This window comes from Mercenaria mercenaria, chromosome 18, assembly GCF_021730395.1.
Source record: "Mercenaria mercenaria strain notata chromosome 18, MADL_Memer_1, whole genome shotgun sequence".
Taxonomy (NCBI): domain Eukaryota; kingdom Metazoa; phylum Mollusca; class Bivalvia; order Venerida; family Veneridae; genus Mercenaria; species Mercenaria mercenaria.
Window position 1 is genome coordinate 24,908,816 of NC_069378.1, and position 18,017 is coordinate 24,926,832.

At 35.9% G+C, this 18,017-nt stretch overlaps 1 protein-coding gene across 1 annotated transcript; it reads left to right on the plus strand.

The window, feature by feature from the left end:
- Positions 1 to 1,791: 1,791 nt before the first annotated feature.
- On the plus strand, positions 1,792 to 17,121 carry LOC123538584 (uncharacterized). The gene is made up of 3 exons (XM_053530762.1): positions 1,792 to 2,179; positions 11,735 to 11,947; positions 15,647 to 17,121. Exons 1-3 carry the CDS (start codon positions 1,867 to 1,869, stop codon positions 16,213 to 16,215), a joined length of 1,095 nt encoding a protein of 364 aa, XP_053386737.1. The 5' UTR covers positions 1,792 to 1,866; the 3' UTR covers positions 16,216 to 17,121.
- The last annotated feature ends 896 nt before the right edge of the window (positions 17,122 to 18,017 follow it).

The window sequence follows — 18,017 nt, forward strand, 5'->3', positions numbered from 1 at the left end:
AACTGTGAAAATTATTTGCTTAAAACAGGATGGAATTTGAAGTCGCAATTTGTTCTTATAGTATATTTCTCGATTCAAATTATTTACTTACAATGAGAAATTCATAACGATATGCAGCCTTCTAGATGCGTGTGCATCTATGTACGGACCGGTTTAAAAGTGGGTGTGCAGTGTTACTTTACATGAGTTTTTTTTGCCCTGTTTTAAGGGAAATGTTCATGGATTATTTATACTTGTTCATGTATTATATAATGTAATATATTGTTATGTTGTATTATGTGCTGCTTGTACTATTAATAAATCTTTAAATAAAAACTTTGCATCGTTTTCTTTTTCAGTCACATCGTTTTCTTTTTCAGTCACAAATAACTATTTTAAATTAAGATAATAGATAAATATAACCCTTAAATACTATTGGTTAGGTTTTTTACGACGCCAAGTGATTTAATTGCATTGTGATTTAAGCTATTTCCATTACTTTTAAATCTGAAATTAATGAATTTAAATTATTTAATTTAAACTATCGATCGTGTAATTTAAGATCATCAATAATATTTGATGACTGTTTAAGATCAATAGGACTGCCGGCAACCATTTTCTTGCTTACAACAATTTTGATTAATGACAAACTGTAAACTAAATTGAACTGCAAGGCATTGACATCATCACAGCTTTTATGCAAAACAAAACAATTTCAATAACAAAATCGGCAAACAATATTCTTTTTGCTTAATTCAACATAAATATAATAATATTTTACAGGTCTAGGAAACAGATTATTTGTAAATTTACGGATAATCTATAACTTTACAGATTTTTCCATTTGTAAATTTACAGATCAAGTGTTTGAAAACTGTTAAAATTATATTTAGACTCAAAATCTACATCTTGAAATTAATTGATTTAGTTATAGTATGCATAAATAAAGGTCAATTGTAACTTTCAGTCATTTCTGTTGACTTCTATTATTTCTGAAAATGCTAAAAACTCAACAAAAATGGCTGAAACTCACAAATGACCTTAATTTATGTGTACCTTAAATAACCCAATTAATTTCAAGCTTCAGTTTTGAGAATAAATGTAATTTCATCATTTTTCATTCACACAATCTGTAAATTTATAGATCGAAATAGATCTATCTGTAAATTTATAAATTAGCTGTAAATTTACTAATAATCTGTAAATATACCACTTTCCTAAACCTGTTTTACAAAAAAAAAGTAAAAAAAAAAAAAAATAAGAGTAGAAAAATCTATCTTCTCGGTCTTTATACATATCCTAATTATCTCATTATCCCCTTTGTTAATGACGTTATTAATGTTATAAAACTATAATTATATTTCTAAACCAACCAAAATAAGTTTTTAAACATGGTACGAGTTAACCAAAAACTTTGGTTCGGGTCGTCCATAGTATATGGTCCGTGTCGTCCATGATATGTTCCCGATCGTCTATAAAATGAGCCTGTAAGTTAACTTTAATAAAAATGAGTGATGTTCGTATTAGACATTATAAGTAATTCTGAAACTTCAAAATCATGCATTTGATGAAAATATCGGCGTAGAACTTTAAAAAACACAGCTCGGTTCGTTCTGAAACGGCGTCCGGGTTGTCCCAAATATGAAATATTGTCCGGGTTGTCTGATCCGTATTGTCCCAGTACCTGCCGAACGCGCCCAATATTTCGGTTAGCTCTAAATACAGTACTGATGTTATTGGTGGTAGTACAGTATCAGATACCTATGTTAAACCTAACCCTAACCTCTAGTCAGTGTATTGTACGCTCAGTGTACTACCTATAGTCATATTCGATACTGCATATATGATTAACGCAATATTTCATGGAAAGGGGAGGTAACCGCCGAAATGAACAGTATGGCAGCCAGTTATGAGAAAAGTCTGTTGAAAAGCGCTGTGGAACAGTTGTCAGTTGGGGAAGGAACTGGATTAGTACTGTTAAAAGTTATTTACAGCAATGGTCATTTGAATTCAAGCTTTACGGAGAGCTTCTGTGAAGTGGAGCTGGAACCTGATACGCTGTTTTATTTTCTGTCAATTTTTCGTCGAGGTGCGTTAATAATAAAAAACTTGTACGATAGTTTGGCGGAGAATGTGGAACAGTCAAGCGGCGAAGAACAAGCGGTTCAGAAGTTGTTGAGTTTTCTGGACAATTTTGGAGGTAAGGAAGTTTCATGGACACACTTGTGCAGAGGTGCACATTTTGTGCCATATCTAGAGATCTTCTACAGTTCTATAATTTACTACTGGTTGCAGATCAACCTGCCCTTTCAAAGTTTTTCATATGGACATTGTTGCAGGTTTACGCCACAAAAGGGGCGAAGCTGAAACTGTGTGAGAATACTTCTGACAGGCCAACTGCACCCCAGTGATGTTATTCATTGTTTCGTCTTTTTGGCGTTGAGTCACAGTCCTGATGTTAACCTTTCGCTTTCTTTGACCAGGTTTTTTACCCTCAGTTCTTGGTGCAATGACAGCACTGCGTCCGTCAGTAGAAATGACAATTTTGTCATCTTTAACAACATACTGTCTGAAGCGTTTGAACAAGTTTGCTCTTTGCTGCTCAGTCATATCTATCCAGACTTCCTTTGTAACCTCAAAGTGCTGGTGAGAAGCAGCCAAGCGAAAGTTACCTGTTGACGGAAGGGCTGCTCTCAGTTCTTGGAATTGGCCATTCACTCTTTGTTTAACCAGCCTGACAAACTCAGGTAAGCTTTTCATTTCCCAGTCAACTGTCTGTTTCAACACATGATTAATTGACTCACAGTTGTTGTTTGTCCAGTCGCTTGATATTATTCCATCTCTTAAAGGTTCGTTCACCTTAGTTTTAAGCGTCTGTCGAAGTCGTTTTTGAAAGTATTGCACAAACTTGTCAGAAAAATTTGTGCAGAAGCTTTCAAGTTCGTCAGACTGGGCTTCGAAGATTATGTCGTCCGACGCATTGACCAGTCCATCACGCCCAAATATTTTGTCAAGGATGACCTTCCTGTCTGCCAGGGCAACACCGTTGTCAGTCAAGTGTTGTCTTGCGTTCTGTTGTAAATGTCGCGTGCATAAAACGTGCGTCGAGTTGTAGAATTCAGTCGTTATGGCTTTGACCATAGCTTGTTCATCATCAGAACCAATGACAAGCTTTGCCATATTTGTACCAGCCAACTTCAACTTAAAATGGTGGAAGAAGTAGCTGTATGTCTCATAGTCACTGTTGTCATGGACAAACATTGGGCTAAAGAATAGAGGGGGTTCTCCCATTCTATGTCTAAAAACTGTCAACTGATTATAACAGGTAACCGTTACGTGCATTTTGCACAACATGAAAGTCTTGTCGACACCAAGAACAGTCTGTCCCGTACAACAAAGTCGTTTTATGTCGGCAATTTGCTCGTCAGTGTATAGGATAATTGTCGGGGATTTGCCACCAGTCCGTATCATTGACCTGACAAACGTATCATTTTCAGTAACCATATTTTCAAGGTGACAAATTTGGTCAGAAATATTATTCGATATGACAAGTCCGTTTTCCCGGGCCTCTTTAACCTTCTTATTAAAGATTTTGTTGTAAATTGACTCAATGGGCGGTCTTGTTGTCTCGTCGAATCTGTCTTTTAACGTATGCAGTCTGTAATAAAATAAATTTAAAATTAACGATATTCATGAAATTTGATTCAATTATATAAGATAATAAATGCATGTCAGACATAACGTCAAAAGTTGCGACCCATGCTAAAAATTAACCATGTTTTGTAAACTGCGATAACAAAGGAAAACTGTTTTCTATTTTGTATTTTAACAAGTTTGATCAGTTTCGCTTACTTTTCTCTGTAAAATGGCAGTCTAATTTTGAAAATGCTTTCAAAGATGATATTTTTATTTACAGATGAATGAGTTCTTAAAACTGTCACACTTAAAAAAACTAACGTCAATAGAAAATAACGTCAAGATGCGTTTTATTCTGTCTTCTTTTTTTATTCAATAACGGCAAAATACAATGAATATCATGAATATACCTACACTGATAGAAAGGTCTGCCATTTGTTTAAAAAGTGGATTTTCAAAGAGAACCATAAAAAATGATATGTATATTTCGGATTATTACCGCGGTCTTTACTATCCGAAAACAGGATATCTGACAAACAGATAATAATAATAATAATAAAAAACGCGCATTATCTCAAGTTTGATAATGTGTGTTGTTTAAAAAATGATTGCAAACACTCTATTTCGTTACCGGTTTATTTACACGATACCATTCTTGACATTGTGGGTGAAATCTCAGTTAAAAAGAAACACAAACTTACGAGACAGAGTTTGGTTAATAGTACTGTTTATGCGAAAAAAAAGAGAAGAGAATAACCAGTTCAAGCTATGATTTGAACACATACATGTAGCAATAAGGAATAGTTTATTTGCGTTTTAGCGGGAAATCTGCACGTGTCATCGTGCCGCTGCTTTTGCAATGATAACGTGTACACACTCAACAACATTTGTAATCGGTCAGTTTATATTGTATAACTATCTGGTTAATAATACATGACTTGTATTCTCTAGGAATTTCACATACCGACATTTGATTAGGTACTGCAGGTTACTATTTATTTATTTTAACCAATATTGCATATTTGCGCGTGCAGGGCATTACTGTTTGGTTAATAATGCATGTATTCATAAGAAATTTCTCATGCCGACATTTGAATAGGTACTGCAGCTAATTATTCATTTATTTTGACCAATATTGCATATTTTGCACGTGCATATGCGGCAACATGCACGTGTTAAAAACACATCATAGTGATACTGACATAGGCACAACGCGAGCGAGCTGTCGGGATGTTGCTAGCCGGGACACATTTACGATGCATGTGTAATTATTTTCGCAATTTCAAAATAATTTTGATATAAATTGTTTGAAGCGGTCACTTTGATGCGTATTTCCATTTTTAACCTCATTTCCGTTTACAAGAACCTTTAATCGGTGATCTACCATCCGCGCTCTAATGTCGAAATTTAACCAAACTACAATATAAAATGACCAAGTTGGAGTTTTGTTGACTTTAGTAAGTAATAATGAAAAATAAACCATTCTTACCTTGCTAAGGCTGCGCTGGCATCATAGCTGGTTCCAGAGAATACACAGTTCTGACATAGAAAGTTCAAATGAGCAGCTGACCAAATCTTTATCACTCAGATTTAAACATTTACTATGAATACAATTCTTACAATTTGAACATTGTATGGTGTCTTGCAGACACTCTAAAGCACAGATGGAGCATGGATATTCCATAATTATGTGGCTTATATGTTTCTCTGTTAATTTTATTTCTTATATATACGGGTGTGAACTTGCAAATTCTGCTGACGTTTCCGTTTTTAAATTTCTGGTAATAAAAATTCTGACAATACCCCGCTAAAAGTTAGAATAAGTGTCACCTTCAGGATGTTGCACACTGAGAGTTGGGCCAATATAATTTTATGTGTGCAATATTTGAATGTTAATTGAATTAACAATATGTTTTAATAACTTGCCAGTTGCAGGTGACCCGCTAGTTAATTTTCTTTAAAAAAAAAAAAAAAACATGGGAAAATATCTCACAAAATAGGACAAAAAAAATACAAAAAAAAAAACAACAACATAATTACGCCGTAGATCAAAATGGTGTTGAAAAATAAATTAGAAGTCAGTTGAATACTTTGAATACAGATCGAAGAATATTCTTAATCATGTATGTAATTTTGAAAACAAAACTTTCTCAGAGAAATAGTAGTTATTTTCTTGTTTCGGTTAAAAAAGAACAGAAATAAATTTAATATATTAATGCATATATTTCGTGTTTAATCAGTGTAATCATATCAAATTGATTATACAATTAGGACATGCTGTGCGTTATAATTATGACACCTATGTGTTTATTGCTGTCTCATAAAAACGTTTATTACAACTGCTGATCAATATATTTCTCAGGCGAAGGTGAATTGCAAAATTTTCTTCTATTTAAATAGAATATCGATCATCACATCTTTTCTTTAAATTGACAACGGGATTTGTGAATAAATATCCTCGTCTTTTTTAACAAAGACAAAAACTGATTTCAACACTAGTTAGGAAATAAACTAACTAGATCTGAATATGTGATCTTTTCTAACCGCCTAGATTGAGACTGACATAGTAGGTTCCTGGCAAACTGGGCAGAAAATGGGCCATATATGGACTGACAAAGCAAAATCGCCTTTTATTGTGAATACTACACTTTTCTTCAATGCTACAAAGCCACTGTTTTCCATATCAGGGACGAAGCTTGGCGTGTTAACATTTAGTTTATTTTCATTTATTTAACAAAAAACAAAACAAACAAAAAACGGAAGACAAATGCATTGAAAGCATGCACTTCACGATAGAGGGGTGATTTGCGATGAATGGGTATGGGTGAGAAGTGTCGTCTGCAAGCGAGAAAATGTTTGGAAAGAAGTAATGTTGCCGGAGCCGTTTACGTGCATTTAAACTCCTTCTTTCTTGAATTTTTATCTTACACTTTACCCAGTTACCTTTGCAGTTTCGACATTTTTTTCATCTTTTATTATATTGCCTGTTGGAGACTACTACTTCATAGCTTTTGTTTTTCTACAAAAACAAAAACAAATTTTCAACATGTTTAGAAAGCAACGAACAGGAGGTTTTGAGGCGTGATGAAAATGGAAAAACAAACAAAAACAATTTTTACAATTTATAAATCATTTAATAGATTTTTACATAGAACAAAATTTTACATTTTTCAAATCACGAGTAGATTCTATATTACAGTTTAAATGCATGCATAATTTTCAAGTACTGTGATCAGATAATTATTCACTTGCGATAATCACTGCGTGTCAATATAACGGCGCATGTAAACAATCGCCCAGTACCTCATAATTTTGATTTTTTTGTGTGAAATATAACACAAGCTATTTACATAAGATATCAAAAGTTTATAATCATCGGAAAATGAGATTTAATTGAAAGAGTAAAGCTGCCATATGTAGATTCCGGTAGTACAATCTAGATTCCTGTAGATTCCGGTAAAGAAGTAGATTCCGGTATTCAAAGTAACCGGAATATAACTGCTCAAATTGCCTTCTCACTTTTTTTAGCTCACCAGAGCACAAAGTGCTCAAGGTGAGCTATTGTGACCGGTCATTGTCCGGCGTCCGTCTTCGACTAGCGTCCGTCGTCTGTCAACATTTGCCTTGTGAACACTCTTGAGGCCACATTTGTAATCCAATCTTTATGAAACTTGGTCAGAATGTTAGTCTTGATGATCTGTAGGTCATGTTCGAAACTGGGTCATATGGCTTGAAAAACTAGTTCAGTAGGTCAGATCAAAGGAAAAACTTGTGAACACTCTAGAGACCACATTTTTGACCCAATCTTTATGAAACTTGGTCAGAATATTAGTCTTGATCAAGTTCGAAACTGGGTCATGTGGGGTCAAAAACTAGGTCAGTAGGTCAGATCAAAGGAAAAGCTTGTGAACACTCTGTAGACCACATTTTTGACCCAATCTTTATGAAACTTGGTCAGAATGTTAGTCTTGATGTTTTCTAGGTCGAGTTCGAAACTGGGTCATGTGGGATCAAAAACTAGGTCAGTAGATAAGGTCAAAGGAAAAGCTTGTGAACACTCTTAGAGACCACAGTTTTGACCCAATCTTTATGAAACTTGGCCAAAATGTTAAGTCTTGATGATCTCTAGGTCAAGAACAAAATTTGGTCATGTGGATTCAAAAACTAGGTCAGTAGATCAGATCAAACTCATCATCAAAGGAAAAGCTTGTGAACACTGTAGAGACCACATTTGTGACACAATCTGTATGAAACTTGGTCAGAATGTTAGTCTTGATGATCTCTAGGTCAAGTTCAAAACTGGGTCTTGTGGGGTCAAAAACTAGGTCAGTAGGTCAGATCAAAGGAAAAGCTTGTGAACACTAGAGACCACATTTATGACCCAATCTTTATGAAACTTAGTCAGAAAGTTTGGCTTGATGATTTCTAGGTCAAATTTCAATCTGGGTCATATGTGGTCAAAAACTAGGTCACCTGGTCAAATCAAAGGAAAAGCTTGTGGACACTTTAGAGGCCACAGTTGTAACTCAATCTTTATGAAACTGGGTCAGAATGTTTGTCTTATCATTTCTAGGTCAAGTTTGAATCTGGGTCATGTGGGTTCAAAAACTAGGTCACTAGGCCAGATCAAAGGAAAATGTTTTCAACACTATAGAGACCACAACTTAAGTTTGAAACTCATGAGAATTAGTCAGAATGTTTGTTTTGATAATCTGTAGGTCAAGTTCGAATCTGGGTCATGTGGGGTCAAAAACTTGGTCACCCGGTCAAATCAATGGAATAGCTTGTGAACACTATAGAGGCGACAGTTGTAACCAGATCTTTATGAAAAGAATGTTTGTCTTGATGATCTTTAGGTCAAGTTCAACTTTTGGTCATGTGGGGTCAAAAACCAGGTCAGTAGGCCAGATCAACTCTGGTGAGCGATATATAGGGCCATCATAGCCCTCTTGTTTTAATTAATAGACTTTTACCTTTACGTCACAAATTTGTTAAACAATACTGCCCCGCCCATTTAGTTTGTTTTTTTTGATAGGTGGTGTACATGACTTTTACATTTAATGAACATTGAATTAAAGTAAAAGGTATATAATCTACTTGATTTTAAATGAATAAAGTAAATCCTGGGAGAGAAAATACCAAGGTCCAACATTCTGGGTTTCGAACTCCTGAACTCAAGATCTGAAGGAGGACACCACCTCGCTATAGGGTTAACCCAACAGCAAGGTTGTTGGAAGTGGCCTATAAACTTATAATCACTACATGAATATTGCGGCATACTAACATTTAATTTGCCTGTGTACAAATTTATGTCATTTAATTGAAGAAGAGTCATTTTTCTTAAAATGGTGTCTTACACCCGAGCTGAAATTTTCCTTGTACAGACGCTGATTTTGTTGCAAATATACGTAATTCAAATATAACTTACTTGTAAGTTGCAACAAAAGGGGATTAAGTGCCTCATTAATTCATATGAAATAATTCAAATAATATCCCCAACATGCGGACAGTGAGTGTCTGGAAATTTAAACCTGTATAATAATGTATACATGTACTTTACACAGCTTATGTCATCATTGTGTGCAGATAAAACCAATAACTTTACAAGCTGATGAATTATAATTGTGACGCATAAAGTTGATGAAATAAAATTTATTGTGCATTCTATTTTTAAAACAATGACATCAACGACTGTTATTATCTTATAGAATCTATTTTCTCATGAATGACTTTTCCTATCGATAAAATTACTATGTATGCAAGGTGTCATAGATATTTTTAGACAAGAATACCGAATAGACAGTTTATAAAAGTCAGAGTGCGTGCTTTGTGTAACATCAAGAAGACTCATTCAACTCGAATGTAAAATACGTTGTGCTTTGGGCGGGGTTAACCTATCAGTAGTGCTGAAAAAAATACAATCAGTTTCGCCTCTTTTGTGACGTAAAAGTGCAACTCTGTCGATTTGAAAAGGCTTGAAAGGACATATTTTAACTTTTGAGAGATTCTTTCAATTTCTCTGTGCAATTACATTTCTACCTAAATCGCAGTTTCACCATAGAAAAGCCTCTCCATGTTTTTTTTGGTTTCTGGGGATTATGGCCCAACACAAAAGTATAATTCTCACAATCAACGGTGTTAAATTATTTTGACTATTTTCTGTATCTTCAAGGACAAGTTTATTCTGCTAGCCTGGTGCAGGACTTTTAAAATTAAATGCTTGGTATTAAATGTACTTACAGTACTTTCGACCCCACCCCCAAAATTTTTTACCAGGTTTTCAACAAAAACCGGTTATTAGATTGGGGTATGTTGGCGAGCGGGCAGGAAGAAACTTGGTTTCCACATGATAACTTTAGTTTGGATCAAGATACAGACACCAAACTTGGCCAGTTGATAGATAATTAGGAGACCAAGATTAGGATTGCATATGGGGTCATTTCGATAAAGGTCAAGGTCACTGTTGCTAAAAATAGAAATAATGGTTTTATCAAACACAAAAGGTTTGGAATGTGTTTGAGGGCACTTAGATCAGGGTCAAGGTCATAGAAGCTTATTGTTTTACATTTTGATTATCAAAAAACTAGTTTGGATTTATAACTTTGAATAAAAGAATTGGATATTTTCGCTTACTGTTACTTAAAATAGAAAAATGGATTATGCTGAATATTTTAGTTTGGGATCACCTATTTTCAGCAAAATCATCAACTTTATAGGGAAATGACACATGTACTTTTCTTATACCTGTACTTCTGAATGGCATGATTGGATGCATCAGATATGTATAATAGAATACCACATGTCTTTAAAGAACCTGTTGTAATGATGCAAAGATGAAAACCTGGTTTGTTTGGGATTTCCACTTTTCTTGTATTGATTGATCACATTTTAGAAGATATTTTAATTTTTGAGCTTACATGTATAATATGAGGCCAACAGAGTACTTTTGTCTGACTTTCAGGAACAAGTGTACACTTGTACATGTATATGACATTCATATTCAGTAACACATTATAATTGACATACAGTTATGTACCCTCAAGTAACCAATTTCTGTGATGTTAAGGAAACAATGTTCCCATATATAAACATTTAAATTGTTTTCCCAATGTCACATTGCCTTATTACATACTTTCTATATGTTGATGAAGGAGACCAGTGCATTGCTTCTTCTTTTTCTTCTTCCAGTGCAATGCTTGCAATACCTTGATTAGAGAATTATGTTGACTAGACTTAAAATGTGATCTCTATAGAGTATTAACAAGATTTTGTAGTCAGAATGTTATTCTCAATGATAGAAGAAAAAAAAACACCATAGGGGGTTATATTGGGTCAAAACTTAGGTCGCTAGGTTAGATCAAAGAAAAATCTTGTTAACACTTTAGAATCCTTATTTTAAGTGCAATCAACATGAGTATTAGTCAGAATATATTTTTCAATGAGTTCCAGGTCAGATTCAGAAAAAGATCAAGTTCAGAATGAGGTCATGTTAAGTGTCAAAAATTAGGTAAATAGGATAAATCCAAGAAGTTCTGTTTACACTCAAAAGGATATATATTTCAAATCCAATCAGCATACCTTTTGGTCATAGTGCTTGTTTTAATGAGATCTACCAGTAGGTTAGGTTCAAAATTGGGTAATGCAGGTACAGAAAAAATGAGATCACTACAACTGTATTCTAATCCAAGAAAAGCCTTGTTAACATACTAGAGGCCACATTCCTAAGTCCAATCAACATGATCTTTGGTCTGAATTTTTTTCTGAGTAAATCAAGTTCAGAAGTGGATCAGCTATGGTGACCATGAAAAACTAGAATGCTAGGTTAGATTAAGAGAAATATGACTTTTTAAGTCTCAGGTGAGTAATATAAATCTACATTTGAGCCGCGTCATGAGAAAACCAACATAGTGGCTTTGCGACCAGCATGGATCCAGACCAGCCTGCGCATCCGCACAGTCTGGTCAGGATCCATGCTGTTCGCGAACAGTTTCTCTAATTCCAATAGGCTTTGAAAGCGAACAGCATGGATCCTGACCAGACATGCTGGTCGCAAATGCACTGTTGGTTTTCTCATGGCATGGCTCATTTGTATTATTGCTCTCTCATTTTCTGTTTTCAGCTCATGGTAGACACCTTGCATCTCGAAAATCTAGATCAGAAATTGAATGGACATTGCAGTTATGCAAACATTTATTCCAAGAACTTGGAAGTGATGAATTTATTGTTGACGAATTGTCTCGAGATTTGGGAAAAGTAGGATCTTTAGAGTACAGAGTGTGTCCTTGCTGCCAGGAGCGCCTGATTGGTGGGGTTACAAACAATACATACATTGGTAAGTTGTCTATAATGTTCACAGAACATGTTTGAATACATGTGTGGGTAAAGTTTGCATATAGGTTATCATGGGCCAAAATGAACAAGGTAAAGTTTGAATATAGGACACGAGGGCTAAAAAAATGCTGTTGTTCAAATGATGCTGAAAACCCTTTAAAACTTTTCTTCTCAGAAATTTATCAGAGCTTTGGATTTCTGTAGGTAATCCTCTACCAGTATTTTCAAGCCATTGTGCGAAAAAATGGCTGGCAAGGCTTATTATACCCCCACCAAACTCTGTTTGGGGGGAGCTATATAGGAATCACTTTGTCCCGTCCCGTCCTGTCCCGAATTATTTCTTTGAATAATTCTGAAACCATACTACTTACAGCTTTGTACTTTTAAATATGTTTGAAGGGTCAGATGCCAGGTCCGTATGCCAAGTTTCGAAGTCTCCTTCTCATAAACACACTTAGCATCCTTCACATCCACTGGATGGCGTCCAGATGTTAGAATATTGTGGCACAAATGATCAACAGTCCAAAAAGAGGCTTGGCTTGGTGGGGGTGGGGTCACAAGTTTACATTAACTTATATAGGAAAAAACTTTAAAAATCTTTTTGTCTGAAATTCCCAGTACTCAGGTTTTGATATTTGGTAGAAATTATTTAGTTTGGTGTACTTGTGTTATTGACACTGCCATGTATAGCCATTATACTCAGTTGAGCGATTTAGGGCAATCTCTCATTGTCAAAGTCACATTTCATGGTCAAATCATGTCCGCTTTTTATCCTGACAATGGATTTTAATGGGCTTTTCGTGAATTCTTCACCGCAATAACGTGAATTCTTCACCGCAATAAAACAAAGTACAGAACCCACTCACTCTCGACATGGCCGTGCCTGCTCAAGCTTATGGTCACACTGGAAGGTCAGATTGTGTTTGCTCTATAACTGGTAAACAACCTTAAGGATTTCCAGGAAGCTTCTGTCAAGTGATCATCTCCATGGCCAAGCAATCCTGTCTCAAGCTCAAAGTCTCATGTGGAAGTCTTGTTGTATTTGCTTTATATTTACGTCTCCCCCATACATTTTGATTTTGTGCTGTCCGAAGATATGTCTGGATGTTCTCAAATCTTGTCAGCACTTCACATAAACCACAGAAGGGATTTCAGTGAAACTTTGCAGAAGTGATCAGTACCAAGAACAGTTGTGCATATTATCAGGAATTTTTAAATAGGTCAAGATCAAGGTCACAATGATAAAAAATAGGATTTTCTTGTCAGCACTAATCTTCTTCTCATAAACCATTGGAGAGATTTCAATGAAACTTGGCAGAAGTGATCAGTACCAAGCTTAGTTGTACGTATTATCAGAAATGTTTTATTGGGTCAAGGTCAATGTTACATGATAATTAATAGGATTTTTTGTCAGCACGTCCATAGAAACTTGGTAGAAGTGATCAGTACCAAGCCTAGTTGTGCATTTTCATCACTTTTTAATTCCCCGCCACAAAGTGGTGGGGGGTTATAAATAGGAATGGTCTCAGTCCTTCCATCTGTCCATAACACCGTGTCCGCTCCATAAAACTTTAACCCCTTGAAGGATTTTCATGAAACTTGGGTCAAATGATCACCTCATCAAGACGATGTGCAGAACACATAAATCAGCCATGTCGGCTCAAGGTCAAGGTTACAACTCAAGGTCAAAGGTTTGAGCCTCTGTGTCCGCTCTGTATCTCCTAAACCCCTTGAAGGATTTTCATGAAACTTGGGTCAAATGATCACCTCATCAGGACGATGTGGAGAACGCATCAATCAGCCATGTCGGTTCAAGGTCAAGGTTACAACTCAAGGTCAAAGGTTTGAGCCTCTGTGTCCGCTCTGTATCTCCTAAACCCCTTGAAGGATTTTCATGAAACTTGGGTCAAATGATCATCTCATCAAGACAATGTGCGGAACCCATAAATCAGCCATGTTGGCTCAAGGTCAAGGTCACAACTTAAGGTCAAAGGATTGAGCCTCTATTTTATGTCTGCTCTATACCTCCTAAACCCCTTGAAGGATTTTCATGAAACTTAGGTCAAATGATCACCTCATCAAGACGATGTACAGAACTTATGAGTCAGCCATGTCGGCTTCCCATTTCGTGTCCGCTCTGTATCTCCTTAACCCCTTGAAGGATTTTTATGAAACTCTGGTTGAATGATCACCTCAATAAGATGATGTGCAAAACCCATGACTCAGCCATGTTGGCTCAAGGCCAAGGTCACAACTCTAGGTCAAAGGTTTGAGCCTTCCATTTTGTGTCCGCTCTGTATCTCCTAAACCCCTTGAAGGATTTTCCTGAAGCTTGGGTCAAATAATCACCTCATCAAGAACTCATGAGTAAGCCATGTCACCTCAAGGTCAAGGTCACAACTCAAGGTCAAAGGTTTAAGCCTTCTATTTTGTGTCCGCTCTGTATCTCCTAAACCCCTTGAAGGATTCTTTTGGAACTTGGGTCAAATGATCACCTCATCAAGACAATGTGCAGAACTCATGAGTCAGCCATGTTGGGTCAAGGTCACAACTTAGGGTAAAAAATTTGAGCCTTCCATTTTGTGTCTGCTCTGTATCTCCTAAACCCCTTGAAGGATTTTCATGAAACTTGGGTCAAATGATCACTTCATCAAGAACTCACGAGTCAGCCATGCCAATTCAAGGTCAAGGTCACACCTCAAGGTCAAAGGTTTGAGCTCTGTATCTCCTTAACCCCTTGAAGGATTTTCATGAAACTTGGGTCAAATGATCACCTCATCAAGAACTCACGAGTTAGCCATGCCAATTCAAGGTCAAGGTCACACCTCAAGGTCAAAGGTTTGAGCTCTGTATCTTTTCAACCCCTAGAAGGATTTTCATGAAACTTGGGTCAAATGATTACCTCATCAAGACAATGTGCAGAATTCATGAGTCATGTATGAAAGAGGGACTAATTAAGCAAGCCAACTGTGAAATTTATAGCAACAGAATTGGAAATAGTTTGGTTACTTTAATTTGGAAACATTTCCACTTTGACTAAATGTTTATTCCATACACACAATTTTTACATCCCTTGAATATTTCAGCTTGTAAACATTTCCATTATTGCTACGGACCCTAAGAAATGGGGGAGACATACAGTGTACATTTTTGCCCCTAAAACCAGCCAAAAGTTTAACAGTGCTTTGATAAATTTTCATGAGTTTTGAGTCAAATCATCATTTCAGGGATTTGAAGTGCAAATCCAAGAAACAGCAAGCCGTATCATCACACATGGTTTAATAGGTTGCAGTAGGTCTTGCAGTAGAAGGTCAAGTGGTATTTGCTGTATAAAGTGTTAATTAATGCCCTGAAGGACTTTTTACGAATTTTTTTTTCAAATATTAAGCCTCATTGAGACCATGTGCTGAACTTGGTCATGCCTTAAGCAAGGTCACATTTTGAAGGTAAAATCCTGTCCATTTTATATCTCGATAATGCCTTGATGGATTTTCATGTGTTTTGTGTCAAACATACACTTCGAAGACATAATGCAGGATGCATGCCCTGCACAAGCCTGCTCAAGCTCAAAGCAGAAAGCTCAAAAGTCAGATTGTGTCCTTTTTATATCTCGACAGTGGTGTGGATTATAGAAGGACATCCTACATGTGTATTGATCAATTTAGTGATAGCTCTAGCTAGTTATTCCTCTCTATTTCAGGTCATAGGAAGGTATGGAATGGCAGACTTGATGTGGTGTTACTAGGACCAGATGGGAATGCAGTAATGCCAATAAATGTTGAGTCATCCCTTGAGATCAAATATGGAAGACAGTCAACGGTTGGGAAAGCCCAAACCATAGCACAGAGTGTAGTTTTTTCTTACTTCATAAAGAAAGTCCATCCTAATTTAAGAAATTTTTTAATACCAACAATTACAATCACTAAAGATGAAGTTTTATTCACTTTTTATGATCCAGTAGAGGATATGCTGATACAGAGTGAAAGTATGAACCTGTTTGATGCGGCCTCTGATATGCCCGAGCAGCTGAGAATTGACACTGTTGTTGCTGTATGGCTGGTGTTGAATTACAGACTTTTCGGCTCAGGAGTCTGTTTGGATATGATAGAAACTGGTTATAAGGCAAACTTTTTGGCAGGAAAAACTGAGGCTTTAAACATTTACAACAATGACCTGGAGTTTGGAGTAACTATACAGTCTGAATCACTGCAGAGTTTTGCCTGTACAAACGAGGGGGTATATAAACGTACAGTCAAAGGGGACAAATGAATATGATGTAAAATAACTTGCAACAGTTAAACAAACATTTCTGTTAAAATTCCTAGTTTCTTTCTAAAAGTACAAATTTTATTACTGAACTTTCGGAATTAAAAAGTGAAGGATACCATACCGGATTATATACTTTAGCATACCGTTATATCTCACCTTCAAAATTAAGGAAGTAAGTGCTGTAGTAATTGATATAACAAAAAGACATGCGGACACAGTGTCGTCTGCTACATAAGTACATGTAGTTACGCGTGTCAAGAACATGAACAGATACATGTAGAACTGAAATACATGTTTAATATGTGATACAAGCTGTAAATTGTCAAAAACTGTTATATAGCGTCAGCAGGGGCGGTGAAATCTGATTTTGACTTGCTTTGGGACAACCTGGGCAATATGGACAATTGAATTTGCTGCCCCTGGCGGTAACACTGGAGATATTTTATGATTTCACTAACCTTGATTTAAAATGGTAACCTATCCAGTTCTGTTAAAAAAACAACTTATTTTTCCTGTTTGAACATAAGAATTATAGTTAATTTATTAATATTTCCATTCAAAATTGAAAGCGTTCGCAACGGAGTACCGGAGGTTAAACTGCCTTAATTATTAAAGCTTCAGATTATATTTAAAGAAGGTTAAGTACGTATTCCTGGTGTATTTGTCAAGCCAGCAGGAAAATTTCTATTGCCACGGCGATCCGGGTTTGATTCCTGACAATTGGGCATATTTTTTTCTTGATTTGGCAATTTCAAGATACTGTAAACAAGAGGGCCATGATGGCCCTGTATCGCTCACCTGAGTACCATTGCTCAATTTGATATGATCGTTTCAAACCAATCTCATTAGAAGCTGCTAAGGTGTATCATTTAGATAAAAAAATAAAGGGAGGTAATTTGTCATAAATTCAGTCAATATGTTTCTTCACTAATTGTCCAAGTCCATCTGTTGACATAAATGAAATTTCAGATCAGTATCTTCATTAGTTACGGAGATATACCCATTTTAGTTTGAAATAAAGGGAGGTAATTTGAAATAAAATCAGTCCATAGTTATCTACCTTGATTGTCTCAGTCCAACTAATGTCAATAATGAAATTTCAAATAAGTCCTATAAGTACTTACTGATATAAATCCATTTTGATTACAATCAGGGGAGGTAATCAGATATAAATAACTCTGGAACCTATGATTGGATCTGACAGACTTGTCATGGAATCCAAGATTTATTGGTGTTGAAGATATTTTGGAAGTTTCTATCAAATCAAACCATAAAGAAAGTCTCTATATGGCTGAAAAAGCCAAAACAGCAAATTTTGGACCTTTAAGGGGCCATAACTCTGGAACCCATGATGGAATCTGGCCAGTTCAAGAAAGGAACCAAGATCTTATGGTGATACAAGTTGTGTGCAAGTTTGGTTAAAATCAAATCAAAAATGAAGCTGCTATTGTGCAGACAAGGTCAAAATAGCTAATTTTGGCCCTTTCAGGGGCCATAACTCTGGATCCCATTATGCGATCTGGCCAGTTCAAGAAAGGAACCGAGTTCTTATGGTGACACAAGTTTTGTGCAAGTTTGATTAAATTCAAATCATAAATGAAGCTGCTATTGTGCAGAAAAGGTCAAAATAGCTAATTCTGGCCCTTTCAGGAGCCATAACTCTGGAACCCGTATTAAGCGGATCTGGCCAGTTCAAGAAAGGAACCGAGATCTTATGGTAATACAAGTTGTGTGCAAGTTTGGTTAAAATAAAATCATAAATGAAACCACTATCATGCAGATAAGAAATTGTTGACGGACGG